The 21,400-nt window shown below is 35.7% G+C and overlaps 2 protein-coding genes across 3 annotated transcripts in view; one reads left to right on the top strand and one right to left on the bottom strand.

Moving 5' to 3' along the window:
- The window catches only part of LOC134750524 (BTB/POZ domain-containing protein KCTD9), a 512,667-nt gene that overhangs the window by 313,439 nt on the left and 177,828 nt on the right, over window positions 1-21,400 (bottom strand). The window lies entirely within an intron of this gene.
- LOC134750658 (pro-corazonin-like) lies at window positions 14,057-20,539 on the top strand. Its single transcript, XM_063685883.1, has 3 exons — window positions 14,057-14,153; window positions 17,561-17,785; window positions 20,323-20,539. Exons 2-3 carry the CDS (start codon window positions 17,567-17,569, stop codon window positions 20,413-20,415), a joined length of 312 nt encoding a protein of 103 aa, XP_063541953.1. The 5' UTR covers window positions 14,057-14,153; window positions 17,561-17,566; the 3' UTR covers window positions 20,416-20,539.

Here is a 21,400-nt window from a genome sequence, read left to right as displayed (position 1 = left end):
ATCAAATTGCGTGGCCACTCTCTGACATATTAGGTCGCATGACGCTGTATCTTTCTCGTGAACTAGATTGTAACTAAGGACTGCTCGAAGCAATCTGGAACAGAACGCGCTAGAGTGTGAGTAATACCATTGGTCATAGGTAGACCAGTAACGGATCAGAGATGACAAACCGCAGCCGTGATCCTACTCAGCTCAACTCAGACATCAATAAACGCTCACACCAATCTCAGAATTCTGCTTTCAATCAGTTTAACACTATTAATGAATGCTCAAACCAGTCCCAGGATCATATTATTAATCAGCTCAGCACAAAACATTCATGAATGCTCAGACCAGTCCCAGTATCCTGTTATTAATCAGCTCAGCACAAACATTGATGAATGCTCAGACCAGTCTCAGGGATTCTTTATCAGCTCAGCAAAAATACAGATGAACAATCAGATCAGTCTCAGAAACGGCGTGCCTCAGCGCATTTCTACAACGTCATCAGAAATTATACGAAATCTCAGGCCATACCAATTCACAGCGCAAAAGCCGAGAGAGGCAGTTCGAGATTGAACGGCTAAAATACATTATAATTCACATTAGTGTTCTTATCATCAACTCAATCTTATTGGTGTTTCAATTATCATCTAATTGTTGATTTATTTACATGTTTGCCTATTGGCATCTAACTTCAATTAAAAGAGTAGCTTTTTCCTGCGGGGCGCGAGTGTCGCGAATATCGCGAATCGGCTAATAGCTGCCAACGTCATGGAGTAGATGGCGCTCGTAGTCACGTTTAAGTGAAATAACCGCTTCTAGGTTGTTGTGATTTTTAAGGGTAAAACAAGAGGGTATACGCGCGAACGACAGTAAGAAAAGGAGGTTGTGTGCGAACAAAGCTACGGCAAGAGTGATATTTGCTTTAGGATCTATTCAAGGAGTTTCTAATGGTGTTATTAGAATAATGAGGTGTCTATTGTAGATTGTGACTAACATTCATTGTGATATCAGTATTCAGAGTGTCAACAGTGATCCGAGGGAATTGTTCATGGCTAATGTAAGTGAAGTTCAATCATAATTATACGAAGGGTTTCGTCCCAAGATATTAGTAATTTAGAATTATAGAACACATTGTAGTTACGAGAAAGTGTAACCACTCATCATATGAACTTAAGGTAAACTTAGTGTGCGGAAAGGGGTCGCTATAAGGGGAGGTTGGAGGCGACTATGAAGCCCAAGTAACCAGATGGATAATCAGGTTTAACTCATGTTATACGTAGGTAACAAAGTAGGACACCAGCAATGAATTATCGTCATCTCACTAACGTCCAGGCCTCGTATAGGTATGCAGTATGTTTACATATCGTTTTTCCAGTATCAGTAAAGGCATCAGCTCATTCAGTAAAGGCATCAGCTCATTCGATAGGTTAATAAGTATAGTGAGCTTGACGACAAATGCACTAGAATAGATGCGAATCGTTGCTATAATTTAAATAGACGGAAGATTTTAAATTTACAAATTTGTGCGCTGCGGAGCGAGTCCAATTTGCTGTAGGTACGTACTTATACCGAGAGACAAGATTTGAACGTGTATACCTATTTACATTTTTGCGTTGTTTTGTTTCTATATTAAATAACGCTCCACCCACACGTACAGAGGGTGTTATATTCTCAGTTGAATCGCTACTATTGCCACTAACAAGGTTGTTGGGGATTTTTCGATTATCAACATACGCGCAGAAAGAACATAGAACTTGAACAAGCTTGGCTTGTTTTGCCGTTGGAACAGTGGCGTAACTAGGGGGGGGGGGGGGCACGTACTCCGGGTGCCATCCAAGGGGGGGGGGGGCACTAAAATGGGCAAAAGGCAGCAGCAGGGAAACTTGTCAGTCGGCAGGGGGCGCAAATTTGGTGACTGCCCCTGCGTTGGAACAAACTTTGCAAATGTGTTATGTAGGGACTTAACTGCAGGCAATTAATAAATATACTTACCTATGAATTAAACGCTAGGAGGATGATAAAGACTATCTTGTTTATTGAGATAATAAAAAGAGATCATGTTAGGTACAGTCTGGCAAAAAAGAGTAGACATTAAAAAGTGGCAACACTGTAGTGTCGTCCCTTTCAAATCAATCTAAGAAAAACGGGATGACACTACAGTGTTGCCACTTTTTAATTTCTATTCTTTTTTGCCAGACTGTACAGCCATGAATCTAGTATAACTGGATCGGGCATGAGGGGTGGGGGGAAAGAACCGAACGGGATAGTCTTATGTATGTTTCAGTAGGAGTAGCAGAGAAAGCGCTGTTATTGTTTGTCCTTGTCACAGTCTCACATTTTTTTTATTCCCCACAGTAAATTTGTATGGTTTATGGTGGGCTACAAATCTAATCGAAACATATTGTCGCATTGCGTATGTTCTGTCCCTCACAGGCGCACGCGTATGGCTGATCTATGTGATTCTAGGTCTATGGGTACAGCCCTATAACCATAATGGCCGTATGTCACGGAGGTGATATGATAGTGTAAGATGCGTAATGATGCAAATATAACACAATAGAGAAACAACCACGCGAGTAACTCAACGGTATTCATTTCAGTTTCTGTTCATATTCGTTTGTGAAAGTTTCGTGTTTTCTCAGATCTACTTTGTGATTATAGCTTTGTAGTTCTCATGAACCTATCGTTTGATTTTATAAGATCTTTTTTTTTATATATATTATAAGATCTAAGGAGTCGAAATATCTGTTTACTACTAAAGTATGACAAAAAAGAATGCTTGCAATACAACTACGATATTTCTAAAATTATATTAAATTTTAACGGCGTAGCTAGTCTTAAGGGCATATGCCCTTAATTAAACTACGGATTCCTACTATTTTTGTTACACTGTATAATGAATAGCATATGGCCACCTTCTGAACGATATCATTCATAATGTAGGTCTATCTATGCACCTCGCAGTACATGTTACGTAATGTCAATTAGAAAAACCAATATTTCTAAAACAATCTACTTAATTAAAACCTCATTTCCTATACTATGCAATTGCTAGTTAATTGACTGCCTTTTCCGAAAAAATAGAAAGAGCTTTGGTATTACTGCTAAAATATTGTAATTTGATGCTTTTATCTACTAGCATAGAGCTGAAATTTGCTTGAACTTACTCGGCACCGGCAGTAGGCAGGAGCTTTAAGTTCTTGGATTTTCATTTATATTCCATATGATTTAATTCTAGGTCTTCCCAAAACTTCCAAATCCAAGCATGTTTTCGCTACGAGTAATGTTAGAAATATTGACCGTTTTGTGACAAATCCTCACAGTCCTCAAAGTAACGGAAGACGATGGAGCATATTTCATTTCATTTATTTATTCTCTCATATAAGCTTACAGTAATATACCAAATCGCTTACACGGTAAACATTATGCATAATTAATTAATAAATACAAAATTCTGACACAAATAATACCATAGAATTACAAACTACATAGAGGAATAAGCACAAGCAATCATGGAGCACTTTGGCGCAACATGTCGCAACTCATTAATAATTATGAATTTTAAATATATATTATAGTTGTAATAAATAAACATATATTTATTGAATTGTAAATATAATTGTCTAAACAACCCTAAACTTACCATTCTGTAGGTTTAATATTTATATTACAGACTTGTAGCGACTGCTATTAATAAACTTTCATTTTAATTTCATTCATTCATTTTCATTAACTCCGTGGAGCACTACGGAGCGCACCGCGCGGCGTCTTGTGACGGAAGGGTAACTACGGAACCCTACACTGAGCAAGGCCCGACATGCTCTTGGCCGGTTTTAAGCTCTACTCAGACTTGTATTAGTTATTCTAGTTCGTTGCATTTGCAACAAAAACGAGGAGTATGATTTTGAATTGACAGTCTATATTATTTACTCATCTGTGGTACTAATATTTTTATACGAATTTTCCCTCATATCTTAAATTAGATAAATAATGGTAGAGATTTATTTCAATATGAACTGTTAAACTTACGGCTTATCTAGTAAATATGGATATTTATGCATTTGTTTCTCAGTAGGGGATAAAAGTAGCAGGTAAAATTACAAGTTTAAGGTCCCTGAAGGTCAGAAAAAAATCGGACAAGTGCGAGTCGGGCTCGTCCACCGACGGTTCCGTACGTTTTAGTATTTGTTGTTATAGCGGCAACAGAAATACAACACCTGTGAAAATTCTGTAAACTAAGTTGTAGAAAAGGCGAACTTAATGCCAGAAGGCATTGTCTACCAGTTAACCCTCGGGCCAAACAGAGATCAAACAGTAACAAGTGCGGAATATATTTACAATTTTATACAGTGTACACTTAAATCCTTAAGTTAGCTCATTTTACTTAAAGAAAACATTATTTTATTTTTAAAAAGAAACAAAAATGCATTCAAAGATTTTTGTAAATTTGCTAGTCTCGCCCGGGAATCGAACCACTCGGTATTTTATTCTACTAATAGTCGATACAGTTACTGTTAATGATTAACAACAGAATCATTTATCATTTATCATTTATTTATTGTATTGTCATGTACATAATAGGTGTTACATAATATAAAGTCAGATCATGACACCCTGTAAGGGCACACAATAGTAATATTATTCTAGGCTATTTACATTTACTTATTAGTAATCAATTTAAATTAAAATAAAATAAATGACCGCAAATCTTAAAACTAAATCTAAGAATATATCGTCAAAAATAATTATATTGGTAAATGATTAATTGAATTGATTTGTCAGTTTATTATTAATAGTTATTATTTTAATTTATTGATGTCGTATAATAATAAGTAGGCTAATGGTAGAAAAAAATGTCAAATTGCAATGTAAAATCCTAGTTTCATCAGTGTGTTATCTTTAAGCAAAGAAGATATAAGCAGAGTTACTGCATCTTTGCTTTAAGTAAAATGAGCTAACTTAAGGTTTTAAGTCACTTCCCCTCCAGGGCCCATAATTTTTTTCCACCCTGTATAAAATAAATGTTTATCAAAAACTGTGTCACAGACGTCACAGCCCGTATCACCTCAATTCGGCCCTCCGAGACCCTCAAAATTAAAACAACAGTCGCAATGAAATTAATTTTCATGCAAATTAAATAAAAGCCGATCGACGGGTTAAGAAATACGTGAATGGCTAAATTTAGAAGTCAATTTTGTTTTGGTACGTTGGCGTTTTCTACAATAAATATTGAAAACCTGATTCTCACAGATCCTGGTGTTTTTGGGTTCTCTCAACTCAGAATCACTAGCATATTCAATCCTGACGATTGAAAAAAATGTCCCAAAAATTTTGTATGAAAATTGTACATTCCACTACGTCACGCGTCACGCACATACATGTGAAACAATTTTTCACACTAAAAACGTGATGTATTGGATTATGTACATTTTGGGACATATTTTTTTAATGGCAGGATGGAGAATGCTGTCGATTCTGAGTAGAATGAGCCCAATAATGTCCAGATTTGAAAGAATATTTATTTTAAAAAACGCCCACCTGTTCCTTACATTTTTTTGATGTTTTACGTCGTTCAAATAGGAAACGGAACTCTTAATAGGATCGATTTCCTAGATGTATTTTAAAACCGGAATTTAAACTACAAGAACAAAGTTATAGGTAGTTTTTAAGTTACACTTATTTTTAAAACGTGCTAGAAGATTTATTTCTCGAAAAAATTGAGTTTTTTTCTTTACGCTCGTAAGCTTTGACTTTTTACTAACTTTAGTTGCAAGCTGTGACTATTTAAGGGATAATATGTTAAGATAAAAATATATAAATACCAACTGTACCACCATCATAACATTTATAATACATATAACACGTTATTATTGTTTTCGGCAATATCAATTTACGCATCACTTTGCAGTTGTATAAATAAAACGTAAAGTAAGGTACATAAATAAGTCAGTGACGGAATAGACTTTTCCAAGTGACTCATACACATTTTATAGTTGACCCACGTTATAACGGCCCGGGTACGAGCCGAGCTATACGACACGTCGTTCCTATAGAAAGATTAGAAAGCATCACGTGATCACCGGTCACCTGTCATAGAAAACGAAGTGTCGGTTGCCCCGGTCCGGTCCCGGGCCGTTCTAGCGTGAGTCATCCTTTACTTGTTCGCGTCTTTCCTGTAGACATCGCAGTTAAGGGAATTGAAGCTATATTTTACGCTATACCTACGCCCTAAAAAAAAAACGAAATTTTACCATGTGGAGATTTCACTTTTTAAAAACGTCAGTTTTATTTTTTATCTTTACAATAAGAATTAACAGCAGACAAAGTAGGGTTTAACTGTTAGTTAAATGCGTATTTAAGTATAGGTACCTAGTATTAACTGTGTCCTTCAAGCTAGGTATTAATTAGCGATCTATTCAATCTCGTAATAATCAAGGGAATGATTACAAGCTATCACTGGAGATCTTTGGCGCCTCCAGAGAGTTAGGTGCGTGGAAGCGCTGATCTTGACAAATTGAATATTTTACTCAATAACCTTTTAATCAATATTTAATCTAATTCATTTTAAATTAAAGGAGCAATGAAAAAATACACCGACTACACCGTGCGGGAGAATTCTGGACGAAATTAAATGGCAGTGCACTTCATAATCATGTATGTAACAAGAATAAGTATAAAAAAACCGGGACAAGTGTGTCAAACTCGCCCACCGAGGGTTCCGTACTTAAATATTTTTTTAGTATTTGTTGTTATAGTGGCAATAGAAATACATCATCTGTGAAAATTTCAACTGTCTAGCTATCACGGTTCATGAGATACAGCCTGGTGACAGACAGACAGACGGACATTGGATTCTTAATAATAGGATCCCGTTTTCACCCTTTAGGTACGGAACCCTAAAAAGTGTATTAATAACTACGTATAAAAATTTCGGATTCAAAGTGTATTACGTATTTAGATTAATAAAAATATTTACCTACTTGGTTCCAAAATGTTCCAGTAGTTTTAATAAATTTCATTTCTTTAGTAAACTTGAATTAAAACCCTTCACAATTGTAGGGACAAACTGAGCCCACATACGCAACGTATGCAATGCATTATAAAATCTGGACCCTGCGGCGGTATAATGGTCGCACTTTTATCACTTGTCATGTCATGTGTGACTTTCGCACTTTGTTAAGAACGTGACAGGCATGATGACAGATTATAAAAAAGCAACCATCTTAGCCCTATTGGAATTTGCATGCTGAAATATACTTGTCATACGCAACGCAACGCATGACAAATATGTTTCTAAGCATACACATTTCAGGGTCCAGATTTCATTGCATTGCATAAGTTGCGTTGCGTGGGCTCAGTTTGTCCCTAGCTTAACCCTTCTAGTGAATTTAGTTCCCTCAGAGCGATATATAATTATGTTTAACAATAATTAAAAGGGGCGCTTACATATAATTGACATTTGACCTTGATATTTGGAATTTTGTTCAATTAAATGTGCTATAAATAACAGCTGACTGGATTGCCACGATTTTTATTTGTTTACCCACACATATAACTTACATATATACGATTTATATTTATAAACTTAAGGTTACCAAGGAAAGAAGCACACGTGTTTTTACCCGTCACGGAACAATGGTGTTTCGGACATTTGGGAGGCGTGTCCGTAGCCAAAGCCAACACGTAGAGACCCTTTTGATGACAAAATAAGCTCAAAGGAAATTACGACAAATTGTATAAGATATGTAAAATACTTCCTATGCATCAAAAGGTGCAATATAGGATAGCAGTAGAATATTGTTTTGATGGTAAATTTAAGGTGCTGAAACAAAGTAGATATAGAACAAAGAGCATAAGGCTTAAAAAAGTTGTACAAAACACTGCTAAAAACTATTATGGCAAAAGGACTAATTTGTTTTTGATACCAAAATTGTATAACGAAATTGACTACCTAAGGGAAGAAAATAAATGTAGTATGGCTAAATTTAAAAATGAGTTAAAAAAAACGTTATTGGAAAAGATACCCTAATATTAAAACTGTAAACTATATTTGAATATACCTTAATTAGTTGTTAAAATAGTCTAAAAGGTGTAGTGACAATTAAACAAAAAGATAAAATAATATATCTTTTTTTTTAATAGTCATCATAAACTATCGCCATGCATGCTCGCTTTTCGGATAGTATCTAAGTTTAAGTTTAGTTTAAGTTTAGTTTTTTAAGTGCATAAATGCTTAAAATGTAAAAATGAGCGCTATCTCGCCAACAAACTGCAATCGCAGTTTGGCGAGGAATATAATTGTAAGAAAATTGTTGTGATGTACATTGAGATAAATAAATAAAAAAAAAAAAAAAATACCTTAATGAAATGTATTCAGTATCACACACACACACACACACACACACACACACACACACACACACACACACACACACACACACACACGTTTTTCATGCATTTATAGTTATTATTATAAATTATTTAAGTTACAATATCATAAGTTTGTTAAAATTTAGTGTAAGTTAAATGGTCATTTTTGTTGTTTTGGTTTTAGAAATGAATCTTTAGATTTTAAATTTTTATTTGTACAAATAGTTTGCTTTAACCTAGGGAAGAGCGGTGCCTCCCGACACAGGCAATTTTTTGCTTACCGGGCGGCTCCATCACCTAAATCATGGCAATTTGTGTTTAAAACAAATAGATTTTTGTATTTTGTATTTGTATTTTTGTATTACAGGAGTACACCGAACGGATGAGCCTTGTCAGGGTGTAATGACTATTGAGTTGATGGAGTCCAAAATGTACTAAGCTGTTGGGTGAAAGCAATGGACTACTAAATACTGGGCTATGAGATTATGTTTTATTATTTCTCTAAATTGTTATTTTTTGATCTGAAGTCATTGTCAAGGGAAGGGGAGCTTGTGAAAATCATTTTCATTTCTCATGCTCTGAAAGAGGGTCATTGTTGTTCTAAAAAGTGTACAGAAAGTGATACGTTTCTGCACTACAGCATTTTACTTTCCGAGTACGATTTAAAAAAAATTGTACTACAAGCAATTGAAATTTGGTTTTTAATGGATTTGCTATAGGTACAATTTCCATTCTGATATATAACTCCTCATTCCATAAATAACGATACTTTTACCTAAATGGTTAATTGAAAATATCCTCAATAAATGCTGTAAAAAATTATTCTTATTCGTGTTTTTAAAAATACACATGTATTTTATTTTCCTCGTATTCGAAATGAAAAGTAGTGTTTAACTCAGGTGAAAGGCATCATTTCAGCCTCGGACTATCTGCGTTGGAGCGCCAAACTATCTCGGCAGAAATTAGTGCCTTTCATCCCTTGGTCCCAAATCCCAAACAAACTACTATTTTACCTTACCTGCTTGCTGCTGCAAGTTATTTCAGCTGCTGATAGTACTTTTATTTCTATTTCTTCTAAACATCATCATTAGCTTAAGAGTTATTCTCTTGTCGGTGGAGTATCTTCCAGCTTTCCCTATCCCGCGCCAGCTCTTTGACTTTTTGATACGACACGACCCCTACTTTTTCTTTCACTTGATCTAAAAAGCTGCGTCTGGGTTTAACCAAACTCTTCCTTATTTTATGGCGAAGTAAAGAATGTTACTATTGTTCCTAGGACTTTATGGCTTGCGTCACTTGCGTGATAGTAAGTTAAGTACATCATTCCAGTTACGACAAGGTTGCAGTAGTAAAAAAAACATTACGTGCCCAAATTATATGTTCACGGGTGCATAAACTTTTCTTCAATGTGCTTGGTTTTATTTTTTATTTTTTATTATTATAGAACATCCTTACAAATGATCACCTTATCGTATCGAATTACTAATGTAAAATAAAATTATTACTTTGTTTTCAATAAACTCCGTTATACTTAGGTCTTAAAATTATTGGGCTGTCTTTACAAAACTCATCCTCGTTTCGTTTTGTTACTTCGGCCCTTGAATTTTAAGAACCCTTATTATGTACCTGTTGCACAAAATACTAAAAAATCTTATTAATTTAACTACTATCTTACTACCATATTTGTTTCTTTCCTCAACCGTGGTTTCGCATAGTACCTACATAAATCATAAACCGTGTAAACTTCATGTGATGTTGTGTTGAGTGTTTAAATAATGCAATAATTTATTAACATTGGACGTCAAAGAAACACAGGTCGGTACCTAATTCAATTTGTACATAGGGTAATTATTCTAACAATTGCATCCGTGAACATCCCGGAAGCGTTGCACCAGCGGGCAGCGAGGCAAACGGAACACCTTTGCGTAGAGCAGGCTGCTGGTTGATTGGATACCTGTTTTAAAAGCAAACCACTGAGCAATACTGGACGAAATTGATTACTTTTATTCAAGGGCCTGATACTTTTTGATAGAGAAAGATAGTCTTATTGCGATTCCTGTAAGAGGAAAGAGCAAATAGTGTCATGCTTTGTTCTTATCACCGACTGGGTGGCATCATAGGTAGGAGGCGATGGCGAAATACCGAAATTTATAAGTGAAAGAGAAAAAATGCTATGCTGCCCAAATTTTATATGAATATTCTTTCTCTTACGCCCGGTCGCTCGGTGGCTTTTTTGTAGTAGTAGAACTGCAGTGCGAGACTTGCATCTTTATACATGTAATGTTTTTGATGGGATATAGTTATGCCTATTGGCATATAGCTCTCACTGCACGTTTCAGCTTCCTTCTAAGTTCTAAGCCCTACCGAGGGGTTCAGAAGCACCATATCGTCCGTATAGCTAATATTAATGAAATTTGTGTCTTGTATGCGACAACCAACATGCATGCTGCTGAGCTTCACGATAAGTGTATTTATTAAATATATTAAGAAGGGGTCACTCACGTATTTTAAGTCGAAAAACGCTTGTAGTGTATTTATACACAAATTAAACAATTTAGGGGAACTTAAACCACCCTGTCTGTCTGTCCGTCTGTCTGTCACCAGGCTGTATCTCATGAACCGTGATAGCTAGTAGTCTTGGTATTATTATTTCGTAAAAATAAAATTTCGCATTTTTGTGTCTATATTTTGATGAAAAAAATAATCTAAGGGCTTAATAAATATAAGGTGACCCAGTTCGGTAGGTGAGCGTTTTTTTTTTAAAACTGTAGGCTTACTTTTACATTTAATTTTACTTGGTAAATTTATTTTATACCTAGAATTTTAGGGTTCCGTACCCAAAGGGTAAAAACGGGACCCTATTACTAAGACTCCGCTGTCCGTCCGTCTGTTCGTCAGTATTTGTATCTCATGAACCGTGATAGCTAGACAGTTGAAATTTTTACAGATGTATTTCTGTTGCCGCTATAACAATAAATACTAAAAACAGAATAAAATTAATATTTAATTGGGGCTCCCATACAACAAACGTGATTTTTTCGCCGTGTTTTGCGTAATGGTACGGAACCCTTCGTGCGCGAGTCCGACTTGCACTTGGCCGGTTTTAATTATTTACTTGAGCATGCATCGTTTTCCAATTATCGAATGCCCAACGAAACTAGACCAATACCCGGGATACGAAGTGCACTTTTGAGCTAATTGCTTTCGTTTCTTCTATGCAATAGCCATAATGAAGGTCGTCCAAGGCAAAATGAACCCTAAAGCCTTATATTAATACTGATATGGATCAAACTTGTTTGGCTTACGGTCCGCGAAATGATCGTTTCTTCTATGCAATAGCCATAATGAAGGTCGTTCAAAGCAAAATGAACCCTAAAGCCTTATATTAACACTGCTATGGATCAAAATTGTTTGGCTTACGGTCCGCGAAATGGTTAAAATATGTTTCGTTGTATAAAATTCAATGTTACTAAATAGGAGGCCAAGTAGAATCAGACGGTTAGACGTTAATTAAAAGAAAAGTAGGGTGCGTTGGGGTAAGATTGAACGGGTTTTTCATGAGGGGTAAGACAAAAAATCGTCCGTATGCCGAAGCGGCGACTTTTCATATCCCAACCCGTTCAATCTTACCCCAACGCACCCTAAGTGATTGTTCTCTTTTATAAAAAGTTATGTTAATGTAAAAAGTTATTGTATTTTATTGTTTCATAATGTTTTCATTTTATATAATTTATGCTTATTAGAACGTGGACTTTCCAAAATTAATGGATATACAGGGTGTTTTTTCAAAGCTTAGCGAGGTGAATATATAGGCCATACTAAGCAATTTTTACTATGGGACTAACCACGATATCGCCATATAAAAAATCGACATCTGATCAGTCAAAATGATGAAGCTGCCCAATGTTTTTTCCTGGTTTCAGTGTTGGTCCTATAGTAAAAGTTGCTCAGTATAGCCTATATTATATACACCTCGCAACAATAAAAGGTTAAAAAACATCAAAATACTCTTTAATTTCACTTTTTCTATTATAAAAGATAACTGAACATGGAACATGTAACGAGAACTGTTAATCCGCAGCTTTGCTTGTGTAGTAAATCAGTCTGAGGGAGTTCAAGGAAGCAATACATTCGCATTTAATCGTGCGAATACGAATGCGAATATTAATAACTAAAAACTTGCGAATACGATTGCGAATGTTTGCAATATTCCTAACTTCCACAAAGTTTTCTGACTAAACTGCAATAGGTAGAATATAAACCTTAAATAATATTAAATTGTTAAATTGTTTTAAAACGGCGCGCCGTGTAGGTACTCAAGTACTCAACACACACACGGCGCGCCCTCGACCAGTGAAGACGTGTCCTTGTTCCGTGAAGAGGAACCTCGTAAATTGGATCGAAACATGTCGAGCTATTCGACTTAATAATACGTGAGTAACCCGTTAAAATAATTTAATATGTTTGAGTCTCACGGCAGTTTTATAGTTAAAATATCAAATTGCAACGTGTAACCAGAGTTTACTTCTCGTTCCACCAGCCCAATGTTCTGCGTGGGAATGGGAACCAGTGGGGCGTCCACAATGCTCTCAAACTCGTTTAATATTAAATTTAACAATATTAAATTCGCCGAGTTTCATGAACGTGATAAAAATGTCAATATATTGCTCAACGGATGAAAACAGAGGTCCGAACTTGATTAGTTAATTTTTACATTGCGTATTATTTTGTTTGGTTGTCGTAATTTGTTAATATACTGATATGTAGCTACATGAAAACATTATAGCCGAGTAGGTACTTCTAAAATAGTTTATTATTGTTACCGGGGCTATCTTTCGATACCAAAATAATAATAATAATAAAATCCAAAAAATTTCTTTTAAATGTTTTTACCTCTCACTTATACAACAAGGTAAATGGCGGGTAACAAAATAGGAAAAGAAACTTGGACGATTTTTTAACCCGATAATATGAAGAGTTATGAATGGTATGAGTATGTGTTTGTGGGTAGATTTTTTTTCATGGTAGTTTCACAAATATCTCAAGCTGTTTTTGGTGAATATTTTTAAGTTAATTCGATAAAAAATGAGACACTTTTCCCATAGTACATTTCATGATATTTACTAGGTTTTTAAGTAAGATTACCTAAAATATCAGAACACAAAAAACATACGCTAACATGAAAACGTGCAACATTTTTTGGAAATGGTCAGGAGATTGAAAAGACCTTTAAAAACTCTCATTTTAATTTAAGTAATATAAGATACGAAAAAAACGGGCAAATGCGAGTCGGGCTCGCGAACCGAGGCTTCCGTACTTTTTAGTATTTTTTGTTATAGCGGCAACAGAAATACATCATCTGTGAAAATTTCAGCTGTCTAGCTATCACGGTTCATGAGATACAGCCTGGTGACAGACAGACAGACAGACGCACGGACGGACAGCGGAGTCTTAGTAATAGGGTTTTTTACCCTTTGGGTACGGAACCCGAAATAGGAACACTAATTTCAAAATCTTGCATGTCATTACATGCCATCTTATTGTTTGCAAAACCTCTGGTGCCAAATGTGCCGCCACCTTTAAAGAAACAAAATCTGTTTGGAAATTCTCGTATCCCGATTCCCTGACACCACTGTATACCGCCCGCGTCCTTAATATAAAAGGGAGCGAATCCATCCTGACTCCACAGTCTCAACCGCCGTGCTAAGCTAAACACTTCCAAATTTAAATCTGTTCAAATTTTGAATCCTTTGTTTTCTAATTTTTGGCCAGTGATCGGATTTTCGGATTTTTTAAAGGTAAGTTTTATTTTAAATTTTTAATAAACATGTATACTTAGAGCTAGACTGAGGTAAGCCTGCGACGATTATGATAGCACACGCAGTGCAAGTGTTATTTATACGTCATAATTTCATAGAAGTTTGACGTTTAACACTTGCAGTACGTGTGCTATCAAAATCGCTGCAGACTTATCTGGGTCTAACTCTAAACTATTATAATGTATGTATGTATGTATGTATGTATGTATGTATGTCTCTTCTTCTTCCTACCCTTATCCCACGTTATGTGGGGTCGGCACAACATGTTTTTCTCTTCCATTCTCCTCTATCTTTCGTCACCTCAGCACTCACTCCTTTCTTTCTCATATCCTCTTTCACACAATCCATCCATCGCTTTTTGGGCCTACCATACGCTTTCCGTCCATCAACATTCATCCCTAACATTCTTTTGCCTATATGGCATTCATCCCTCCTCATCACATGCCCATACCACGCTAACCTACTACTATGTATGTATGTATGTATAAACTCTTTATTGTACAAAACACAGAACACAAATATAGCAGAGAATAGGCAGTACAAAGACGAACTTATCCCTTTAAGGGATTTCTTACAGTTAACCTTTGAGTATATGATAATTGATGAAGAACGGTAGACAAATATAGCTACGTACTTACAATAGACTAGAGGAAAGTCAATAAATTTATAAAAGAGGGCGAAAATAAATAAAATATAAATGTATAATTTAATTAGGATTTGGTATATAACATTGGTATCTTATTAATATATTTAGATGAGACAATTAAAACGCAAAAACAAATACATAAATACATACTACACAAAGTAAAATAATCAATAGGTTTATTAGGTATATATTTTTTATTCAAGGTTTGTTTGTTCTCATTACCATTGCTTTTTTTTGTAAATTTCCAGTATCGATGTTTTCAGCGTCGTTTAGCTACAGTTGTAGAAGTGATTGAAGAATATGGCATCTATTTTCAGAACAAAATTCAGTAACATTGTAACCAATTCAATTATATAACTACATTCTTTAAAACGTGCAGTCAAAAAAGTATCTGGAAAGTAACGAAATATTAATAGGAAAGATAGTAAAAAATTTATAAATAGGCGGCTTAATCGCGTAGCAGGTGCTACGAAATTCGTAGAGGCCACTTAAATTAAAGCCCCGCAGGACCTTGCAGTCAAATTAACATGCTTCTATTACTACGCCGTATGAATGACACAATTAATATAAAATCATTATTGGCGGATGTTGGCTACATTGTTAAAAGTCACCACGATCATATGTACTCATTAAAAACTATATGTACCGTAAAATGGGGTGAGTATGAATGGGGAGAGAAGGTATGAAAGGGGGTGAGATGGGATTTTAAGGCTACTGCTACAAAAATAATGTATTCCAATTTATAATGGAGCTATAGTAATATTAATAATAAAAAAAAATCAATCCAACAATCTTCCAAAATCACTTTTGTATGAAAACCCATCTCACCCCAATTACGAGAGACTACGGCGTGAGGTGGGATTTCCTGTTTATCGTCAAAGTTATGAAATGGAACTACCCAAAATAAAATAAAAACTAAAATACAAACGTCCGGAACACTAAAATGTTATCGAGGTTTGAATGTCAGTTTTGTTCCTACTCACCCCATTTTACGGTATTAAAAATAAAGATATCTTACCTAATATTGTTACGGTTTTAACACCCCCTGGCACTGACTAAAATAACCGACTTGGTTTCACATTACATCTCAAAACTTTTTTGTAGTAGAAGAATTGCGTTGCAAGACTTGCAACTTTTTACATGTAATGTTTTTGATGGGATTGGATTTACAAACTGTATGTCTCTGTAAATTTGTATTCACTGCACCGACACCAAATTATCTTACTCATTATTGTTTTATGTTTATTAATTAGGTGTTGTAGAGTAACCATTATTGTAGATAAATAAATTTGTCCTCACCAAAAAGTTAAAAAATCAGAAAAAGTGTGGTATGTTTCAACTATGTCGATCGGTAGGTGATCGATCAATCAACAGTTACTGAGTGTGCAGGATTAGTCCTGCTCACGTCTCATGAATCACCCTGTATATATCGTCATCTGGAACTAGGTGGTAGTAAGTACTAGACGACGAGATATTTAATAGATAAATACTTTAATACATATAACACATCCCTAACTTAGGAACAAATATCTGTGATAAACATACAAACAAATATCCTTACCAGGATTCGCATGCGGGACCTCCTCCTCCTGTCCTGTTTCATAGGCAGGGTCATTACAAGAACCAACAAGAACCAAAGAGGATAAGTTATATCTGTTTTTGCTAGGACTAAGAGGCCTTTTGAGATATGTGGTGTCATGTTTGATATTCGTATTGCGTTTACTCCACCATAAAAATTTGGAGGCCATCTTGAATTACGACTTGGCAGTTTGATTCAGTATCCGGTCGACCTTTACACCAGATATAAACTCAATATCACAAAATTAAAAGCTTGTAAAATACAGCGAATTTAAGTTTTTCGTACAAAACTTGTTTTTGCTCTGTTTCGTATGTTTTATAAACTGGAGCCAAAGATAGATATAACTATATATATAAACTAATTACAGACCTAGATATACCTCATGTCATTGTGGGTGTAAAAGGAGAACGAAACTTCTGTTTGAATGGGAAGGTGAAATTCGGTCGAGCTTGCCGCGGACTCCTAAAAAGCTGTGCACTCATTTATCAAATAACAGTCAACCCAACCCCATCTCGGCTAAAAAGACCGGCCATTACGTCCATAATTATAGGAACTACTAACTAACAGGCTCTTCTAATTACGAGTAGGGACTAATTATGTAGACTTCAATTGTCCTTTAGGTCGAAAATGGCAGTGTTTTTATTTCTTTGAAGGGGACTTAAAAGGTAAACTGATAGAATTTTGGCGTTGATTTGGTTACTTTCGTTGATTGTTTCGGACGGTTGACTTTTTCTGTTTTTTTATTTTATTAATAGGTATTATATTGCAGGAGTATTATGTTAAGATAAAAAAAGCTTTTAAAATTGTCGTTTGCCTGCTAAACATAAAACATTCGAAAAGTAATGCAAATTAACGTTTATTTATTAATCCTTACAATTGTGTAGCGATTTAGCGAAGACGTACACGCTAATGAATATTTTATTATATACGTTGGAAACTAAGTGGGTTCCTAAGTAAAAGTCAGCATTAAAGTATATAGGTACTCATTATGCTGTCGGATAAAAACATATTTTTATCCCTTTAACGCACTCAAAAGAGCAATGGTAAATATTTCAATTTGTCATTATAAATCTGGTTATGGAAAAAAATACAAAAAGGGTTCAAATTTATACGATGAAGATAGTTTTTTCATATTGACTAGGTAGAATATCTTTTTTCCAGCCAACCATGGGGTCGAACATCAAAGCCTCAACTCTGCTCGTGATCTTCGTGACCTTCACCACCGTGGCTGCGCAGACTTTCCAGTACTCGCGGGGCTGGACCAATGGGAAGCGAGCTCATAAGAGGGACGAGGGAAACCTGGCAGGGAACCTGGAGAAAATCCTTAGTCCGTGCCAGATGAACAAGCTGAAGTATGTGCTGGAAGGAAAGCCAGCGAATGAGCGAGTAAGTTTTTAGACAGAAAATTCCTTCATTTTCCTTCTTGCCCTAGTCACTTACCTACTGCTAAAAGTCCTCAAGTACTCCCAGGGTTGTTCTAAAGGTCTAAGACAGCTCCAAAGAGGGACGAAGGAAACGGCAGAGAATTTGGAGTAGATCCTGAGCTTCTGATAGAAGGAAATCTACCGAGTGAGCGAGTAGGTTTTTATACAAAAGATTCCTGCATCTTCCTTCTACTCTAGTCACTTACTGCTAAAAGTCCTCTAGTTCTCCCAGGAGTCCCAGGATTGAACTATTGGTAAGAGGGCTCATTAGAGGTACGAGGGAAACCTGGCAGGGAACCTGGAGAAAATCCGTGAGAAACCGTGCTAGATGAATAAGCTGAAGTATGTGCTGGAAGGAAAGCCAGCGAATGAGCGAGTAAGTTTGTAGACAGAAAATTCCTTCATTCTCCTTTTTACCCTACTGCTAAAAGTCTTCAAGTACTCCAAGGGGCCCTATTCGAGATGCACAACTGTCAGTTTCGGCTTCAACATCAGTTCAACAGTGGAATGAATCATTTGTTCATCAACCGTGGAAAGTATCATTTGGTACAACCAAAACTCATTCATTGAAAAAATTATTCAACAAAAATCAACTTTGTTTTCTTACTACTATACGGTTTAAAATGGCTCTGAACTCGTCGTGGTTCGGTTTGGTTTCGTTGTCACTTAATTGTGGATTGCTAATGTCAAATTTACCTATTCGACAACACACGATTTCTTCCATTCAACTGAAGTTCAACACGTAACGTCACTTAACGCATGTCGAATACCGCTCCAGGGTTGTTGAATTGTTCTAAAGGTAAAAGGGCTCCAAAGATGGACGAAGGAAACCTGGCAGAGAATTTGGAGTACATCCTGAGCTTCTGATAGAAGGAAATCTACCGAGTGAGCGAGTAGGTTTTTATACAAAAGATTCCTGCATCTTCCTTCTACTCTAGTCACTTACTGCTAAAAGTCCTCTAGTACTCCCAGGAGTCCCAAGGTTGAACTAATGGTAAGAGGGCTCATAAAAGGGACGAGGGAAACCTGGCAGGGAACCTGGAAAAGCTGAAGTATGTGCTGGAAGGAAAGGAAAGCCAGCGAATGAGTAAGTTTTTAAACAAAAAAAATCCTTCATCTTTCTTCTTACCCTAGTTAATTACTGCTAATAGTCCTCTAGTACTCCCAGGGTTGTTATAATTTTAAGAGGGCTCGAATCTAGAAGACCCTGAGCCCGTGCCAGTGGAGCAATTTGACCGAGTTTTTGAGTGACCGAGTAAGTTTTTAGGCAGAAAATTTCCTCTTCCTTTTTAAGACAGCTAAGGGTTTTCTACTACTCCCAGGGTTGGAGCAATGGCAAGGGACGACGGACAAATGGCAGGGAATTTGGAGATCCTAAGCCCTTGCCAGATAAACAAGCTGAAATATGTGTTGGGGAGAAAAGCCACCGAGTGATTTTCAATCAGGGAAACTTTCTACACAATAGTATTCCTCAAAAATTGAATTTGGGTTCATATTATTTCTGGCACGTGTGACAAAAACGGAGATAGTTTGATAAAGTAAAACTGACGTCACTGTACGCACTTAAGAATTTTTATTTTTTTAACAACGTCCAATAACAATGTCCCATTCTCACGTCTCACGTCGGACTAAGTGAACGAGGAAAAATATTAAATAATAGTTGCTTACCAAAGCGACCCTTTCATACCATGTCCATCGCCACACGTGCGAACTGTAAACCTTGTAGGTTTTTATAGGTGGATGGAATCCCGATTTGTTCAAAATAATGTACTTAATATAATCAGAATATAATGTATATTTTTACAGACGAATAAGAATCGAAGTTGTTCGTGACTCACATCACAATCACTATAATATTTCAATTCACATAGTATTGCGGTAAGAATTACAGTAGTTGAGACCGTGAGGCGCAATTCTGATTGTAATGACAGGTTATGAATTTGATCTGGATCAAATTCATTACCTGTTGGTACAATCAGAGTACGCCTCCATGTTATCTGGGTGCACATCAAAACCACCACCAAATTCAGAAGAAATTATCAACATATTATAAAATCTGCGTTACAGTGCATAAGTCTGCAATAGCTAAGGAAAACTACGCCATCCTATCCAAAATCCATTTTTGGGCTAAATGAACGCGACATGTGATCGACAGCCCGCCTGCTTCCGGCCGGGCGTCCCTACACTACATCTACATCTACATCCAAAATCCAAACGAGTCTTTAAATTGCCTGTACCTAGATAAACACCGGTTTTGGTAGACGCTTAGCGGCTCTAGGTACTATATTCAATATTGTAACAAGTCGGCTAAGTTCAATAAATTAACAGCTCTGTAATAAATGCAAAAAACTTTTATTTAAAACTGATAGGTTTTCTCTGTGTAGCATTTCTTTTTCTATGTGCAATAAAGAAACTTGTCTGTTTATCTTTATTAGTTAAAATAATGCTACAAGAATTAAATAGTATCTTTGTTTTTCTAAATGTTATTGTTTTTCGCAGCTACTCCTCCCCTGTGACTATCCCGAAGACGACGAAACTCCCAAACGTTACAAGAACGAACGCCAAGACCCGGTGTTTGATAGCTTTATTTGAAGATCCAACAAAATTACAGACAGCTAAGATAATGTTAATTTTTATAAGCTCAGGGTATGTTAATTCGTCGGTCACGAAAAATCTAGTGTACCTGTCCTGTCGTATTTTAATACGCATTTGCCATGGTATCCATTCAAATACATGTACCTACCCTTGCAATAGAATTATGTATAATATGTAATTAAAGTATAACGTCTTGGGTAAGCATTTTTATGAAGAATCACTTTACTTTACCCTTTCTAAAGCGCTTTACTCAAAATAAATTTAAACATGTCTCAATGTATTTGTACTTAATTTAAAAAACCGTGTACATAGAAATTTACTTAAATCTCCAAGTTGTCTACAACAATATGTATTATTAATCATTGTAACGGATGACATAGAATTATTGAAAACGATAAAAAAGCTTATAAGGCATCACTGGCTTGGCTTTTACACTACCGTGTCCCTAAGATCTCAAACTTTATAATTATAAAAATATTGATATTTGTACCTATTTATAAGATTTTATAGCATCCCATGTAAGGCTGGATATGCGGATGCTATTTATATTTATTAGATCTAAGCAAAAATAAAAAAATTGTGTTGTTATTTCGTTAAAATACTCCACGTTTGTATTTTACCTAATAAATGTCATTGTAATTAAAAGACAACTAAAAAGAGATGATTATTATGGAATTAAATTAATGTAAGTAAATAAATATTTTAAAAGTGTTGACAACAATATTTCACATTAAAATGTGTGTTAATACTCTGGTTTGTTTTATCCTAGTAATAAAATATTTTTTTCCTTTCGTCTGAAAATGAATAAAAAACCGGACAAGTGCGAGTCGGACTCGCCCACCGAGGGTTCCGTAATTTTTTGGTATTTGTTGTTATAGCGGCAACAGAAATACATGATCTGTGAAAATTTCAACTGTCTATTCAATTCTTGTTAGAATTTCTTTTAACTGACTACACTTCTTTTTTTTGCATTAGGAAGAAG

This window comes from Cydia strobilella, chromosome 20, assembly GCF_947568885.1.
Source record: "Cydia strobilella chromosome 20, ilCydStro3.1, whole genome shotgun sequence".
In the NCBI taxonomy this organism is placed as follows: Eukaryota; Metazoa; Arthropoda; class Insecta; order Lepidoptera; family Tortricidae; genus Cydia; species Cydia strobilella.
The sequence above is the reverse complement of the archived record's forward strand: the minus strand, read 5'-3'. Positions and strand labels throughout refer to the sequence as shown.

Bases quoted from the DNA above. Each gene is read 5' to 3' on its own strand.
- LOC134750658 (XM_063685883.1), top strand. From the start codon at position 17,567: ATGGGGTCGAACATCAAAGCCTCAACTCTGCTCGTGATCTTCGTGACC. The intron at 17,786-20,322 runs GTAAGTTTTTAG...TGTTTTTCGCAG, and splicing joins GAAAGCCAGCGAATGAGCGA to CTACTCCTCCCCTGTGACTA.